At 39.0% G+C, this 15,066-nt stretch overlaps 1 protein-coding gene across 3 annotated transcripts in view; it reads right to left on the bottom strand.

Annotated features, from left to right (window-relative positions):
• Positions 1-6,210: 6,210 nt before the first annotated feature.
• TRAPPC6B (trafficking protein particle complex 6B) overlaps positions 6,211-15,066 on the bottom strand; it is a 12,631-nt gene continuing 3,775 nt past the window's right edge. For 2 of the 3 annotated variants that reach the window (XM_008063515.1, XM_021715240.1), the window contains exons 2-6: positions 11,743-11,810; positions 10,901-11,018; positions 9,020-9,103; positions 7,426-7,519; positions 6,211-6,675 (exon numbers count right to left, since the gene is read on the bottom strand). In XM_008063515.1, the coding sequence (XP_008061706.1) occupies positions 6,644-6,675; positions 7,426-7,519; positions 9,020-9,103; positions 10,901-11,018; positions 11,743-11,810 (396 nt within the window). In that variant the 3' untranslated portion in view covers positions 6,211-6,643. The remainder of the gene's footprint in view (positions 6,676-7,425; positions 7,520-9,019; positions 9,104-10,900; positions 11,019-11,742; positions 11,811-15,066) is intronic. The other variant, XM_021715238.1, reaches the window with a different exon arrangement.

Here is a 15,066-nt window from a genome sequence, read left to right as displayed (position 1 = left end):
AAGAAAAGGGGATCAGCATATCCATGGATCAGGCAACCAATGGTTTTGCCACTAGTTATAATTAGAGTGGATGTAATTTTATATATGAGTATTTTACATCTTCATAAAGCTCACTTTAAATTGGAAGTCTAATAGTCCAAGTACCATAAGTACTTAAACAGTCTCTTTTGTTGAGTGCTTTCAGTGCTAATCTAATATAGAAAACGGTAGCTACGGTGATGTCTTCATGTGCATAACATTTTCCTTCTTCAACTTTTCTGTTGATCAGAAGCTCCAAAAGTAGGGTTGCAAGTCATAAGAATCTGTCAATAGGGCATTTGAAAACTTAGCTAAACTGAGGTTTCTAAAAATTATTTTGGTTTCTCATAAAGTACTTCTGGTGTGAAAAGTTCAGGATGGTGTGGGGGAGGGGTCACAACATCAATAAGAGTGCCTGATCTCAAACCAGGCAAAGTGGGAACCAAAGGAAGGTCCACGCTTTACCTGTACCATGTCTGCTTGTATCCCTAATCCTGAGTTGTATCCCACATCTTTTTTTGTTTGTTTGTTTGAGTAGAAGTCTCACTCTGTCACCCCTGAACTCAGGCAATCCTCTTGCCTTGGCCTCCCAAAGTGCTGGGATTACAGGGTTGAGCCACCGCACCCAGCCCCCCACATCTCTAAAATAAAAAATATATAAAAAATAAAAAAGTTCAGGATGATACAGCAGCTTTATGATGTCTTCAGTGGCCTGGGCGCCATCCAAATTTCTTTTATCATCTTTAATAGGCAGTTTTCATGTTTCTGGTTATGATCTGATTGCTTTATCTCTTGCCTTCAATCTACTTTTTTTTTTAAGTTGGAGTCTCACTCTGTTGTCCAGACTGGAGTGCAGTGCAGCCTCGTCCTGCTGGTCTCAGGTGATCCTTCCGCCTCAGCCTTCCAAGTAGCTGGATCTGCAGGCACACACCACCACACCCAGCTAATTTTCATTTCTTTTTTTTTTTTAATTATAGATATAAGGTCTCATTAAGTTGCCCAGGCTGATCTCGAACCTGTGGGCTCAAGCAATCCTCTCACTTCGGCTTCCCAAAGTGCTGGGATTTTAGGTGTGAGCCCAATCTACATTTTAGGGGGAAAAAAGGGACAACCCTTTGTTGATTATATCTGGGGAGTAAAGCCAGAGTTATAAGACATGACAGCCCTAATTATAAAAAAGCTGGAAAATGTAATTGGACACATTGCCACTAACAAAAGTAGAATTCTATTTTAAAAGAAAGAGGAAGTACATATTGTGTAGGCAGCCTACCATGTCTACTATAAAGGGTTTAGGTTACCAACCTGTACCACTATAGCTGTGGCTGGCTTATTTCATTTAACATAATATCCTCAGGGTTCATCCATGTTGAAGCATATAACAAGATTTCCTTCTTTTTTAAGGTAAGGTTGAATAATATTTCATTGTATGTATATGCTACATTTTCTTTTTTTTTTTTTTTTTGAGTTGGAGTCTCACTCTGCCCAGACTGGCTTGGAGTGCAGTGGCATGCTCCCGGCCACTGCAGCCTCAACCTGCTGGGCTCCAGCGATCTTTCTGCCTCAGCCTTCCAAGTAGCTGGAACTACAGGCACGCACTACCACACCCGGCTACTTTTTTTATTTTATTGTAGAGATGAGATCTCGCCAAGTTGCCCAGGCGGGTCTTGGACCCGCAGGCTCAGGCAGTCCACTCACTTCAGCCTCCCAAAGAGCAGGGTTACAGGCTGAGCCACCGAGCCCGGCTTCTACTTCTTGACTGTTGTGAACATGAGTGGAAAAAAAGCTCTTCAAGATCTTGATTTCAATTATTTTGGATAAACTGTTCCATCCTAGCTTAACCCCCACAGCTGTGGTCACTCTAAAAGAGGCAGAAATGGAATTCCCACAAGGGACTGCCCCAAACCATCTGGAGGTGAAGCTGGTTGGAATTCTAAAGGAAGAAGCACTAAGCACCAGGGTGATCAGTCCAAAGCACTTATAAAGGGAACTTACAAACAGAGGAGGCTACAGTGGATCCTGAGACCAATGAGACAAGGAATGTTCTATCTGGCTATGTCCACAATGAGGGGGTCGAGGTATGGAGTTTATATGATAAGCTTTCTAGTTCAGGGCCAGGGCTAGTTTCTTTCAGAGTTTTGAGCAACAATCTAAAAACCTTTTATCAGTATCTGGGAATGTTTAAGGCCTTGAACAAACCTGCAGGGGAAAACAAGTAGTTGGCCAGGTCACACAATGTCAAGGCACCCTGTTTTTCTCAGGACAGAGAAAAAGTGGGGGAAACTGGGAGATGCTACATACCCACCATACGTGGGATTAGCGCTGGATCTTGTAATTCTATTTTTAACTTTTCTGAGGAACCTCCATACTGTCTTCCAGAGGCTGCATCATTTTATTCTAACAGTTCATATTTCTCCATGCCCTCACCAACACTTTATTTTAAATAATGAACACCCTATGAGATGTGAGGTGTGAGGAAATCATGGCCTAGCCAGTGCTTAACTGAATAATGGCAAATGGCTGCTTAAGGTTGCATGCCTTTAAACCTTCCCTTTGCTGGGGCAGGTCATTATGGTGATTGGGTGGTGGTCTGTTTCAAGTTATCAGGAAGCACAGGTACTGACATAGTGTGATGGACTGCAGGCAGATGGGTGGGTTAGTCACATGACTAGCCACGGTGATGGGGTCTGTGTCACAAAGGGCTAATTAGGTTAACTCGTCAGGCAAATACCCAGTGTGCTCAAAAACCACTACAGACCAGGCAGTTTTTACTGATGCACCAGTGAATTCTTCAGTCCATATGTGGATGTTCTTGCCACTTGTCTTCAAGTTTCTGCTCTGCAGACAGTTCAGAAATTCAGGTGTGGTTCCTGAAGCTGCTTACCTCACCCTAGAGACTGAATAAAAAAACTGGTGATGTAGTTTTGTACCAGACAAGACTGAGGCAACAACGAGAGATGTTTGTTGTAATTCACCGCAGGTGATAATGTAGAGAGCCAAGCACCTCATCTCTCTCCATAGATACTTGGCTTGGAAAAGTGAATGAGAGCACAAAAGTACAGCAAATCTTGGTGGGACCTCCAAAAATGTTAGGTCAAAATCCCAGCAGAGCCTTCAAATGTTAGGTCAGACCAGATAGAAGCCTGCTACCCAGTGCCACGCAAAAGATGCAAGGAATTACACAGATATTAGACTGGAAAATATGGTTTATTTAGAAAGCAAATTATAAGCCAGGTTCAGTGGCTCAGCCTGTAATCTCAGCGCTTTGGGAGGCTGAGGTGAGTGGACTGCCTGAGCCCGCGGGTTCGAGACCCGCTTGGGCAACTTGGCGAGACCTCATCTCTACAATAAATAAAAAATTAGCCGGGCGTGGTAGTGTGCGCCTGTATTTCTGGCTACTTGGAAGGCTGAGGTGGAAGGATCACTGAGCCCAGGTCGAGGCTGCGGTGGCCGGGAGCGGCCACTGCACTCCAGTCTGGGCGACGGAGTGAGACTCCAAAAAAAAAAAGTAAATTATAGACAGAGGAGATTAACCTCCCTAAGGTGAAGGAGGAGGGGGCGATGAAGCTTAGGAAAACATGGCCTGGCCAGTGCTTAACAAAACAATGGCCTTGGATCCATTTTAAGTTGATTTCTATGTATGGCGAATGATCGAATTTCACTTTTTCATGTGAATAAATGGTTTTCCTAACACCAGTTGTAGAAGATATATTATTAGTCTTGAGGTTTTTCTTTTTACTATTTTCCTTTATGATTTTCTACTTTTGTGTGTTGGAAAGGCCCTCTTCATCGTAAAACACTAAAGTAGTCTTATATTTCCTTAGTACTTTATGGTTTTGTTTTACATGTAAACCTTTGTTTGTTCCCACCCTCTCCCCCAGAAAAAAGGATATTCAATTGTCCCATACTATTTTTTGAATAACCTAAACTCTCCCCTTGTTTCTACTAAGAAAGGTCTCCTTTTGGCTACAAGTAACAAAATACATAACCAAAAGTGAATTGGATAATATAAGGAATTTAATAACTTAAAGTCCAAAGATAAAGCAGTTCCAGGATTGGTTTATTTGGAAGCACACTTCAGGTGCTTTGTTTGCATTCTGCTATCCTCTGTGATGGCTTTCATTTCTATTCTTATCCTCTCATGTTCATCAGAAGGTTGCTGCAGATTAGTTTCACACATCCACCATCACATATCCTCATTGAGAAGCAGAAAAGGGAAGGGAACAAATCCCTATCTAGTATCCATTTTTAGGAGCAACAAAAAATTTCCCAAAAGTCCTTCAGAATTCTCCCATTTATCTCATTAGCTAGGATTCTATCAAATAATCAAGTAAGCCAACTATCATAATTGGCTTAAAATCCATCAACATTCACCCACCCTGGGGAGCACTCTATTTTACAGAGTTAAGACCAAAATAAAATGGGGATTTGTCAACAAGGGAGAAAGAAATGGCTGATGGGCAGATAAATGAGAGTGTCTAACAAACCCCATTATTTGAAAGATCACCTTTCTCACACAATTCCTATATAGTACACCTGTTGTTTATTTTGAAGTTCTATTTTGATCTATTTCTGTGACATTAGCTATTCCTGAGTCATGATGACCCTTTTTAATTTCTAAGCTTTATATTAAATGTCTATATTTGGTAGGATCTTTGCTATATTTATTTTTTCCAAATCTAAAATTTTGTTTTTTTTCCAAATCATCTGAGGATTAGGATTATAGTTATGCACCACGTAATAAAGGGGATATGTTCCGAGAAATGTATTGTTAGGCAATTTTGTCGTACAAACATTATGGAGTGTCATTACACAAACTTCAATGGTATAGCCTACTACACACCTAGGCTGTATGGTATAGCCTACTTCTCCTAGGCGACAAACCAGTACAGCATGTTACTGTACCAAATACTATAGGCATCTGTGACACAATGGTATTTGTATATCTAAACACAGAAAAGTTACAGTAAAAATATGGTATAATCTTAAAGGACTACTACCATATATGTGGTCTGTCACTGAATTGTCATTATGTGGTACATAACTATAATAAATCAATTTGAGTTAATCAGACATCTTTGTGATACTGTACCTTTCTATAAAAAAAATAAGATATGGGCCAGACTTGGTGGCTCAGCCTGTAATCCCAGCACTTTAGGAGGCCGAGGCAAGTGGATTGCCTGAGCCTGCAGGTTCAAGACCAGACTGGGCAACTTGGCGAGACCTTGTCTCTACAATAAAAAAGAAAAAAAAATTTAGCAGGGGTGGTAGCATGCACCTGTAGTTCTGACTACTTGGAAGGCTGAGGTGGAAGGATCGCCAGAGCCTAGCAGGTCGAAGCTGGGGTGGCTATGAATGTGCCACTGCACTCCAGCCTGGGCGACAAAGTGAGACTCGAACCCCCCCAGCCCCCCAAAAAAGATATGTCTCAGTTTCTTTTATGTCCTAAGGTACATTTTTGTAGTTTTTATTTCATATTTTTATTATAATTTTTAAATGCATTTCATTATAAGAAGTCAACCTTTTTAATCTACCATTTTCATGGCAGAGTGAAACATCTTGTTTGGTATGTCAATCACCCCCTTCTGCAGAGTTACCTGTCAATTCATATATGCAAAAAGGTAATAATTAAATGGGAAACAAAGCACAGGTTTTATAATCAAAGTGCAGATAAAGTCTTAAGAAAAGCTGGACTAGAGATACCTGCTTGTACCAATCAAATAGGATAAAGAAAGTAGAAGAGTTGGTAAGACAGATATGCCAAATGAGCATTGACCCCAAACCACTGAGAAGATACAGTTCAATCAAAGTCAGTGTGACTAATCCAATTACCTACCCCTCTGCCCTGGTAAAAGAGTAAATAAGGGAGTAAAGATGTTAGGCCCTTCACCAGGATTTCCATGCATGGGGAGAGAAATTGAAAGTCAAGACTTTAACAGTAGTAAGTATAAAAATTCCTTCTCAACATGCCTAATATTCTTTGGCCCTAGAGTCACTGAATTCACATTTAGACTAATTTATATTTCATTCTGATTACATTAATGGAGCTCTCAAGGACTGAAATCTATTAAAGTGAAATTAAATTTTTAAACAATTTAGGCAGTCCTATATGTATTTATACACATACAATGTACATATGAAATCATATGCCAGGATAACCATTCTCTTAATAGAAATAAATTATAAACAATAAAATAAAAATTAAACATAATTTAGTGTATTGTTTGCTTTTTAAAATAAAACATCCATATGTTATCAAAATGTGTTCATTTCTAACACTAACAAATTATTCTGTTGGTGTATACTTGATGCTAATTCAACAAATCCTGAGTTTTGCTTCTCCACATATGGTTAAATACACATCACTTTAACCAAATTAAAAAAGTTTAAAGTAAAAGGGTCCTACACCAGGTGTCTGGTTACTTGAAATCAGGTTTTCATTTTGAATAGTTTCAGTAAAATGTATGCTATGGTACAATGTCCCTTTATGTCCTTTGAGTTGGTCTGTGTTAAATTGATAAAAATCATGCTTACTGTCCAACAACATAATTAAATCATTGCTACCTGAAGTATTTATACATGAATAAGTTATCTCTTTACACTGTTGAACCTTGCATTTCAGTAAGGTCTACAGCTTCTGTATCATCACCTGAAATTTGCCTAAAAAAGAAAACATAAAAATCATTCTTTGATTTTAGGTACAAGGAAAACAAGCCCAACCATGAATTTTCTGTTCCATTTAGGAAGTCATTTCAGTCAAGAAACTTTATACATCAAACAACTTTCACAGTCTTCACAATATTCAATAAAGTCAATTCCATTTGTATGGGATTATTATTTGGTTTGGGAACAGGTGCCCTTATTTCTCTTTGTGATTCCTACCTTTTGTATATAGTATTTCATTGCTGATTATCAATGTGAATGGAAAGGAAACAGTGAAGCTCAAGCCAATTTTTTTCTTGGTTGGCAGCTCTGGCGAAAAGATCTTTAGGTAGGTATTTAGTGATAAAAGACTAGTTGTCTTTGTTTAACTTTATATAATAGATATATTCTGAACAACTGTTTAAAAATAACATTTTCAATGCTATAGGGAAATTTGTTATCTTAAAAGACCACTGCAGAAAATTTCCTTTTAAAAGTTAAGATTATCTTCTGGTTATATAAACCTAACTTTTAAAAAAGTTACGAATCATCCCTTATATTGTCTTACAAATTTGGATTTCTTCAACAGATTTTCCTAAATCACTGCCTATTAATTCAAAAATGATCAAATATTAAAAGTATGTTACATACTACTATACTGTTGAATTGACAAAACCAAAACGAAACAGTTTAATTTTAAATTTTAAATTTCCTCTATCAAAAAAAAAAGTCCTAAAAACATTTGTAAGAAATGTGACTTCAACTTACAGGCAGGCATTGAAGATACTTCAGCTGTTACAATACTCTTTATTCCCAAATTTGATAATCCACCTCTGATTAAGCCACATGTAAATGCTAAGTACTAAAAGGAAAAAAATTGTAAAATATAGTAAGGATTTACAAAAATAGTAAAGGTACTGATAAATATGACATTAGTTAAGCCATGCTATCAATAAGTCACTGCCATTTAAAAAGAAGGGTTGTGGAAAAACTGTTTAAATTACTGAAAAATATGTGGTGGCTCACACCTGTAATTCCAGCACTTTGGGAGGCCACAATGAATGGATTCCAGAGTCCAGGGGTTCAAGACCAGTATGGGTAACTTGGCGAGCCCTCGTCTCTACAGTAAATCAAAAACTTAGCCAGGCGTGGTGGTGCATCCCTGTAGTTCCAGCTACTTGGAAGCCTCAGGCGGAATGATCACCTAAGCCTAGCATGTCGAGGCTGTGGTGGCTATGAGGATGCCACTGCATCCAGCCTGGGCAACAGAGTGAGATTCCAACTCAAAAAAAAAAAAAAGAAAAGAAATATATGATTGTCAGAAAACTTCTCAGCTCCCTGGCAATAAGTCACGAGTGGTGGCTCATGCCTGTAATCCTAGCACTTTGAGAGACCAAGTCGGAAGGACTGCTTGAGCCCAGGAGTTTGAGACCAGCCTAGGCAACACAGTGAGACTTCGTCACTTAAAAAAAAATTAAATTATGAAAAGAAATATCATTTCCATTTCTTGGCTCAGTTTGACATCTTTCAGCTATAAGTATGACCTATGTACAAAACACCATGTTAAGTACTTTAAATACATTTAAATCTCAAGACAATCCTATAATATAGGCAAGATTATATCCTTTTTATTACTGAGGAAACAAAGATCCAGAGGGGTTATGTAACTTAATGTCACAAACAAATCTATAAATTGTGGCGCTTATTAGTTTCAAACCTAGATGTATTTGGTCTCAAGTCCATGATCCTTCCACTACGCCTGTCTGCCTTTGTGTTAGATAACTTAGGTATGGACAATTTTTTACAGATTAAACAGCAGATATACTTGCTCAGATACTTTATTTTTTGAGTTGGACTCTCACTCTGTCACCCAGGCTGGAGTGCAGTGGCACGCTCAACTTTTTACAGATAAATAGCAAACATACTTGCTCAGATATTTTATCTTTTTATTTTTTGAGTTGGATTCTCACTCATGGCCACTGCAGCCTCAACCTGCTGGGCTCAGGCGACCCTTCCACCTCAGTCTTCCAAATAACTGGAACCACAGGTGCAGGCCACCACACCCAGCCAATTTTTTTGTTTTATTGTAGAGACAAGGTCTTGTCAAGTTGCCCAGTCTGATGTCGAACCTGGGGACTCAGGCAATCCTCTTAGCTCAGCCTCCCAAAGTGCTGGGATTACAGGCGTGAGCCACTGAGCCCGGCAAGACGACTCCTAATTCATAGAAAACTCTTTAAACAACAAAAAAAAGAATACTATAAAGCATATTTTTCATTCACGTGTCTGTTAAAATTAGCACTGTTATTTTTCCCTGTAGTTCTACTCTTAACAGAAAGCTCCAGTCTGCTCTTCTGTTAAATACCTTAGATGCGTGTTCTAAATACTGTTTTCCTGCAGACATCTGAGTAAGCAGACGAAATTTGTTATCCTGAAGTACATAGATGCCCTGTTTCAAAAACAGAAAAAACATCCAAAGTCAATATAGTTCACAGTCCTTAAAATTACCTTATTCCTACAAACAATTCACGTGTTTTTTAAAACTACTAAAATTCTCCTTCCCATTGGTCAAATTTTCTTTAAATGAAAGAGTTTTGCAATGTTCAAGCTGAAGAGTTATAAGTTCAGTATTTCCCCATTGGTCAAATTTTCTTTAAATGAAAGAGTTTTGCAATGTTCAAGCTGAAGAGTTATAAGTTCAGTATTTCACAATGCTAATATTTACTAAATGTTTTTATATACTAGAAGACACAAAGACACATAAGACATAGTCCCTATCCTTAAAAACTCAGTCTAGTGCAAAGGAATCATGGATACATGTCCAAATGAAATTAACTGTTATATATTATTAAATCATGTCACTTCTTCCCATTAACATTTCAAGTAATTCCAACCTAATGCTGATATTATATGAAAAAATGAATTCTACTTGTAGCACCAGATACATTATTTTAATTATTTACTTAATCAAAATGCCAAATCCACTCTAAATATTCCCTTGAGTTTTATAAGTAAAATAAATCTATTTAAATAAAGCCAAGCAAATGCCTATAATCCCAGTAGCAAAGGCCTATAATCCCAACTACTCAAGAGCCCGAGGCAAAAGAACTTCTTGGGTCTAGAAGTTCAAGACCACCCTGAGCAACAGAGTAAAACCCCCATTTTGTTTCCACATTTTTAAAAAACAAATAAAATACACAGTTCTCTATGCAATCTCCTAATTAAGTATTAACCAAAAAAAATTTCTTTTTGAATTGGAGTCTCACTCTGTCACCAAGCTGGAGAGCACTGGCATGCTCACAGCCACCGTAGCCTCAACCTGCTGGGCTCAGGTGATCCTTCCGCCTCAGCCTTCCAAGCAGCTGGAACACCACAACACCCAGCTAATTTTTTTTGATTTATTGTAGAGACGAGGTCTCACCAAGTTGCCCAGGCTGGTCTCGAACCCCCGGGCTCATGCAATCCTCTCCTCTTGGCCTCCCAAAGTGTGGGGATTACAGGCTGAGCCACTGCGCCCGGCTAACAAAATATTTTAAGAATAGATAATATAGCCAGGTATGGTGGCTCAAACCTTGTAATCCCAGCAATTTGGGAGGCCGAGGCGAAAGGACTGCCTGAGCCTAGGGGTTCAAGACCAGCTTGAGCAACTTGGTGAGAACTCATCGCTACAATAAATCAAAAAGTAAGCTGGGCATAGTAGTATGCAACTGTAGTTTCAGCTACTTGGAAAGCTCAGGGAGAAGGATCACCTGAGCCCAGCAGGTCAAGGCTACAGTGGCCATGAGCGTGCCACTGAACTCCAGCCTGGGTGACAGAGTGAGACTCCAACTGAAGAAAAAAAAAAGAACAGAAAATATGACAGCAATAATAATGCAAGAGTTATTTAAGAACTAAAAAATTATTCTAAAGACATAAATGTGATATATGTTTTTCTGCATATTATTACCATTAAATAATAATAAGGAACAAAATCCCAAAGCCTATATCATTCTATAGTTGCTATTTTAAAAAATTGAACACAGCTTATATAATTGGGGGAAAGGAACAGCTGTTATTGCTGATAACTGTCCCTATGTCTTTATTCACTTTACCCTATTAGACGAAAAAACTAATGATTATTAATAACATAAAAGAAACATTCCAAAGTTGACTAGAAACTATTTGAAGTTTTAAATAAATAACCAAAACAAGACATTTATATTCAGTTAAAGGACTTTAAAAAATAGGCCTTAATTTATCTAAATACCTGATGATTTGTCCTTAGATTGTCAATTTGTTTCTTGAATACCGTAGTCCAAAAATCTTTACATATGAACTTCATGATATCTAACTCATCCTTGAACCTTGCAGTATCTTTTGTAAACCTGAAAAGATTAACTAGAACTAATACAGTATTTTTCCTCCAAAGAAAACAAGAGGGACAAATTACTAAGTAATTTTCAAATACCAGAACAGCATTGAATATTTACTGTCAGTCATAAAGTCATAAGCACCAAAGTAGGTCCTATCTCAAAGGATTCACTTTCTGTTATATAATTATAAAGTCTACAGTTAGTTTACCAGTATTATTAATTAGTCTAATATAGGCAAAGTTTCAGGTACAATTAATTCTAGTACATCCAGTTTAAAAAAAAAAAGGACTAAGTATGGTCATGACATTGTTACATAAAATATAATCAAAGTTCAACTATTCAGTTAGTGAGAAAGGAATACTAAAAAGAATTGCAACTGAAAGATAATGACATATGTAAACATAGACTACATGGCATTTCCATTCTTATACACTTAACAAAATCCTATTCAGGTTAAAGAACCTACTAGACAATGCAGTAAGATTTTGGATAGTTGTTTTAATTCACCAACATTTTCAGGAAAAAAAACTAAAGTATATAAAATATATATTTTCTTCAAATAATAAAACATAAAGTTTGAATATCTGAGTTATTGGGCCCAAAAAGAAATTTCAATCTCTGAATTAAAATTGATAAATTAAAATGGAAATATCTCAAGTTTTATACAATCTTTTGAAATGGATCATCTTTGTTCATAACCTACCTGAATGAAAATTTTCAAATCCATACTGCTCACCTTTCTATCAATCCTTGTCCCACTCGAAACCCCATGTTTTCCAGCTTAGTAATACATCGTCCATTTTCCTATTTAAAAAAAATAATAGTTTTGAATACTTTTAGAATATCAGTATTCAAAAGTTGTTTGAAAAAATTGGCCAAAAATTAATGTAAACATTTATACTTGTTTTCACTGAAACATTTAAAGAGAAAGTGAATTCTAAGGCACTTCTGAATTTTCTTAGTACTAATCATTTTCATAAGGCAATAAGATTAATAGGGAACTATTGCTTATTACTAATTTTCAGAAATCAAAGACTCTATTTACTCTCTTTACCCTTTTCCCCCCATTTCAACCATTCTTCTTCTCCACTGGGTTATAAACTGTGGTATCACCTGACTTTTTTCCCTGAGTCATTCCTTTTGTGCTGTCACTAAGTTTTATTTTCTCTTGCTTCAAAATGTCTCTTAGAATTATCCAGGCTTCAACTGGGCACAGTGGCTCACAGCTGTAATCCCAGCACTTTAGGAGGCCAAGGCGAGAAGATTGCCTAAGACAAGGGGTTTGAGACCAGCCTGGGCAACTTGGCAATACCTTGTCTCTACAGTAAGTCAAAAAGTTAGCCAGGCGTGGTGGTGCACGCCTGTAGCTCCAGCTACTTGGAAGGCTGAGGCGGAAGGATTGCCTGAGCCCAGCAGGTCAAAGGTGTGCCACTGCACTTCAGCCAGGGCAACAGAGTGAGACTCTAACTCAAAAAAATAAATAAATAAATAAATAATTATCCAGGCTCCTCCATTCTCGGTGTATTTTAGTCGATGACCATTCTACACCTGAATCCTGCAATTGCTTTGCTCTTCCTTTGACAATCCGATCCAACCTTAAGGCTTTAAATACTACCTCTATGCTGAATATTTGCAAATCCTATGGATGATTGATGGATTGCCTTATACCAGCGGTTCCCAACCACGGATTCCCATGAGAATCTAATGCCTACCCTGATATGACAAGAGGCGGAGCTCTGCTTGATCACCACTAATCTCCTGCTGTTCGTCCCAGTTCCTAACAGGCAACAAACCAGTATGGGTCTACACTCAGGGGTTGGGGTCCTCTGCTCTGTACAATCCAAATCCCTTACCTCTCTGGCCTCAACTTTCTATTCTTCTCCAGACTCACTCTGCTCCAGGTGTACTGGTCTCCTTGCTGTCCCTTAAACATGTCAGTCATGCTCAAAGGACTTTTGCATAGCAGGGCGCAGTGGCTCACACCTGTAATCCCAGCACTTTGGGAAGCTGGGGTAGGAGGACTGCTTGAGCCCAAGAGTTTGAGACTTTAGAGAGCTGATTGTGCCACTGCACTCTAAGCTGGGCAACAGAGCAAGACCTAGTCTCAAAAAAAAAAAAAAAAAAAAAGGCAACATCACCCCCCTTCATCCTCTCTATACTAGTGATTCAAAAAATGCATCCCAGGTTAGTAACATCAGCATCTTATGGGAACTTGCTAAAAATACATATTCTCCAGTCCTACTCCCAGCTTATTGAATCAGAAACTCCAGGCCAGGTGCAGTGGCTCATGCCTGTAATCCCAGCACTTTGGGAGGCAGAGGCAAGTCGACTGCCTGAACCCAGGGGCTCGAGACCAGCCTGGGCAACTTGGTAAGACCTCATCTCTACAATAAAAAATAAAAAATGAGCTGGGCATGGTGGTGCATGCCTATAGTTCCAGCTACTTGAAAGGCTAAGGCAGAAGGTGAAGATCACCTGAGCCCAGCAGGTTGAGGCTGTGGTGGCCATGAGTATGCCACTGCACTCCAGCCCGGTCAACAGAGAAAAAAAAGAATCAGAAACTCTGGATGTGGGGCCAGTAATATGTTTTAACAAGCTTCTAAAAGTTATTCTGATGCTCTACCCCACTTCCCTCCTTAATCTGTTTCCATAGAACTTCTTTCACCATTTAACATTTTACTATTTTACAATGCCCATATCCTCCTTTCCCTAACCTCTGCTAAAATACAGCTCCAAGAAGACAGGAATTTTTTTCTATTCTGAAGCCTGGTCATCTCCCACAAAATAAACCATAGGGCTCATTATTTGCCAAACTTTCTTCTAAGGAACCATGCACCCCACCTGTGGTGCTGTGACTACTAAACCTGTATTTCTAGTCTAGATTTTACTGAACATCACCATCTGGAAGTACCACAGGATCCCCAAAGTAAGCACATTCAAAATATTATTATTTTAATGTCTTCAACCTGCTCTGCCTCCAAAATTCCCTAACTTCATTAAAAGCAACACCATCCATCTAATTAAATTTTCATTTTCTCTAGGTGCAGTGATTCGCACCTCTAATCCCAGCACTTTGGGAGGCAAAATCAAGAGGATTGCCTAAGTCCAAGGGTCCAAGACCAGCATGGGCAACTTGATGAGACCTCGGCTCTACAATAAATCAAAAAAATAAGCAAGACATGGTGGTACATGTCTGGGGTTTTAGCTACTTGAAAGACTGGGGAGGAAAGATGACCTGAACCCAGCAGGTGAACGAAAAAAAAATATCCATTTCCTTCACTTCTTTGCTCCCAACCCCTACACACACACTGTAGTCCTGTGAAGCCTATCTTTTTGTGTTTTTCAAAATTCACCTTCTCTCCCCCCATCCTTACTGCTTAAGTTTGTTCTTATTATTTCTCTCCTAGTTTTGTTTTGTTTTTTGAGTCAGAGTCTCACTCTGTCACCCAGGCTGGAGGGCAGTGGCATGCTCACAGTCACCACAGCCTCGACCTCCTGGGCTCAGGTGATCCTTACACCTCAGTCTTCCAAGTGGCTGGAACTATGGGGGTGTGCCACCACACCTGGCTACGTTTTTGGTTTATTGTAGAGACAAGGTCTCACCAAGTTGTCCAGGCTGGTCCCAAACCCCTGGACTCAGGCAATCCTCTCACCTCAGCCTCCCAAAGTGGTGGGATTACAGGCTTGAGCCACCACACCCGGCATCTTTTATATTTTTTACAAAAAATTTCAAACACACTCAAAGTAGAGAGACACTAATATGAACCCTCATATATCCAATATAAATTCTTTTTCTTTTTTTTAAAAAAGTTTTTATTTTAAAGATGTGGGGGGCAGGGCTCGGTGGCTCAGCTTGTAATCCCAGCGCTTTGGGAAGCCGAGGTGAGTGGATTGCCTGAGCCCGTGGGTTCGAGACCCACCTGGGCAACTTGGTGAGACCTCATCTCTACAATAAATCAAAAATTAGCCGGGAGTGGTAGGGCACACCTGTAGTTCCAGCTACTTGGAAGGCTGAGGTGGAAGGATCGCCAGAGCCCAGCAGGTCGAGGCTGCGGTGGCC

The sequence above is a fragment of the Carlito syrichta genome, unplaced genomic scaffold, assembly GCF_000164805.1.
Source record: "Carlito syrichta isolate Samal-C Ts95f unplaced genomic scaffold, Tarsius_syrichta-2.0.1 Scaffold306891, whole genome shotgun sequence".
Taxonomy (NCBI): Eukaryota; Metazoa; Chordata; class Mammalia; order Primates; family Tarsiidae; genus Carlito; species Carlito syrichta.
Note: the sequence above shows the minus strand (reverse complement) of the source record. Positions and strands in the feature narration are given on the sequence as shown.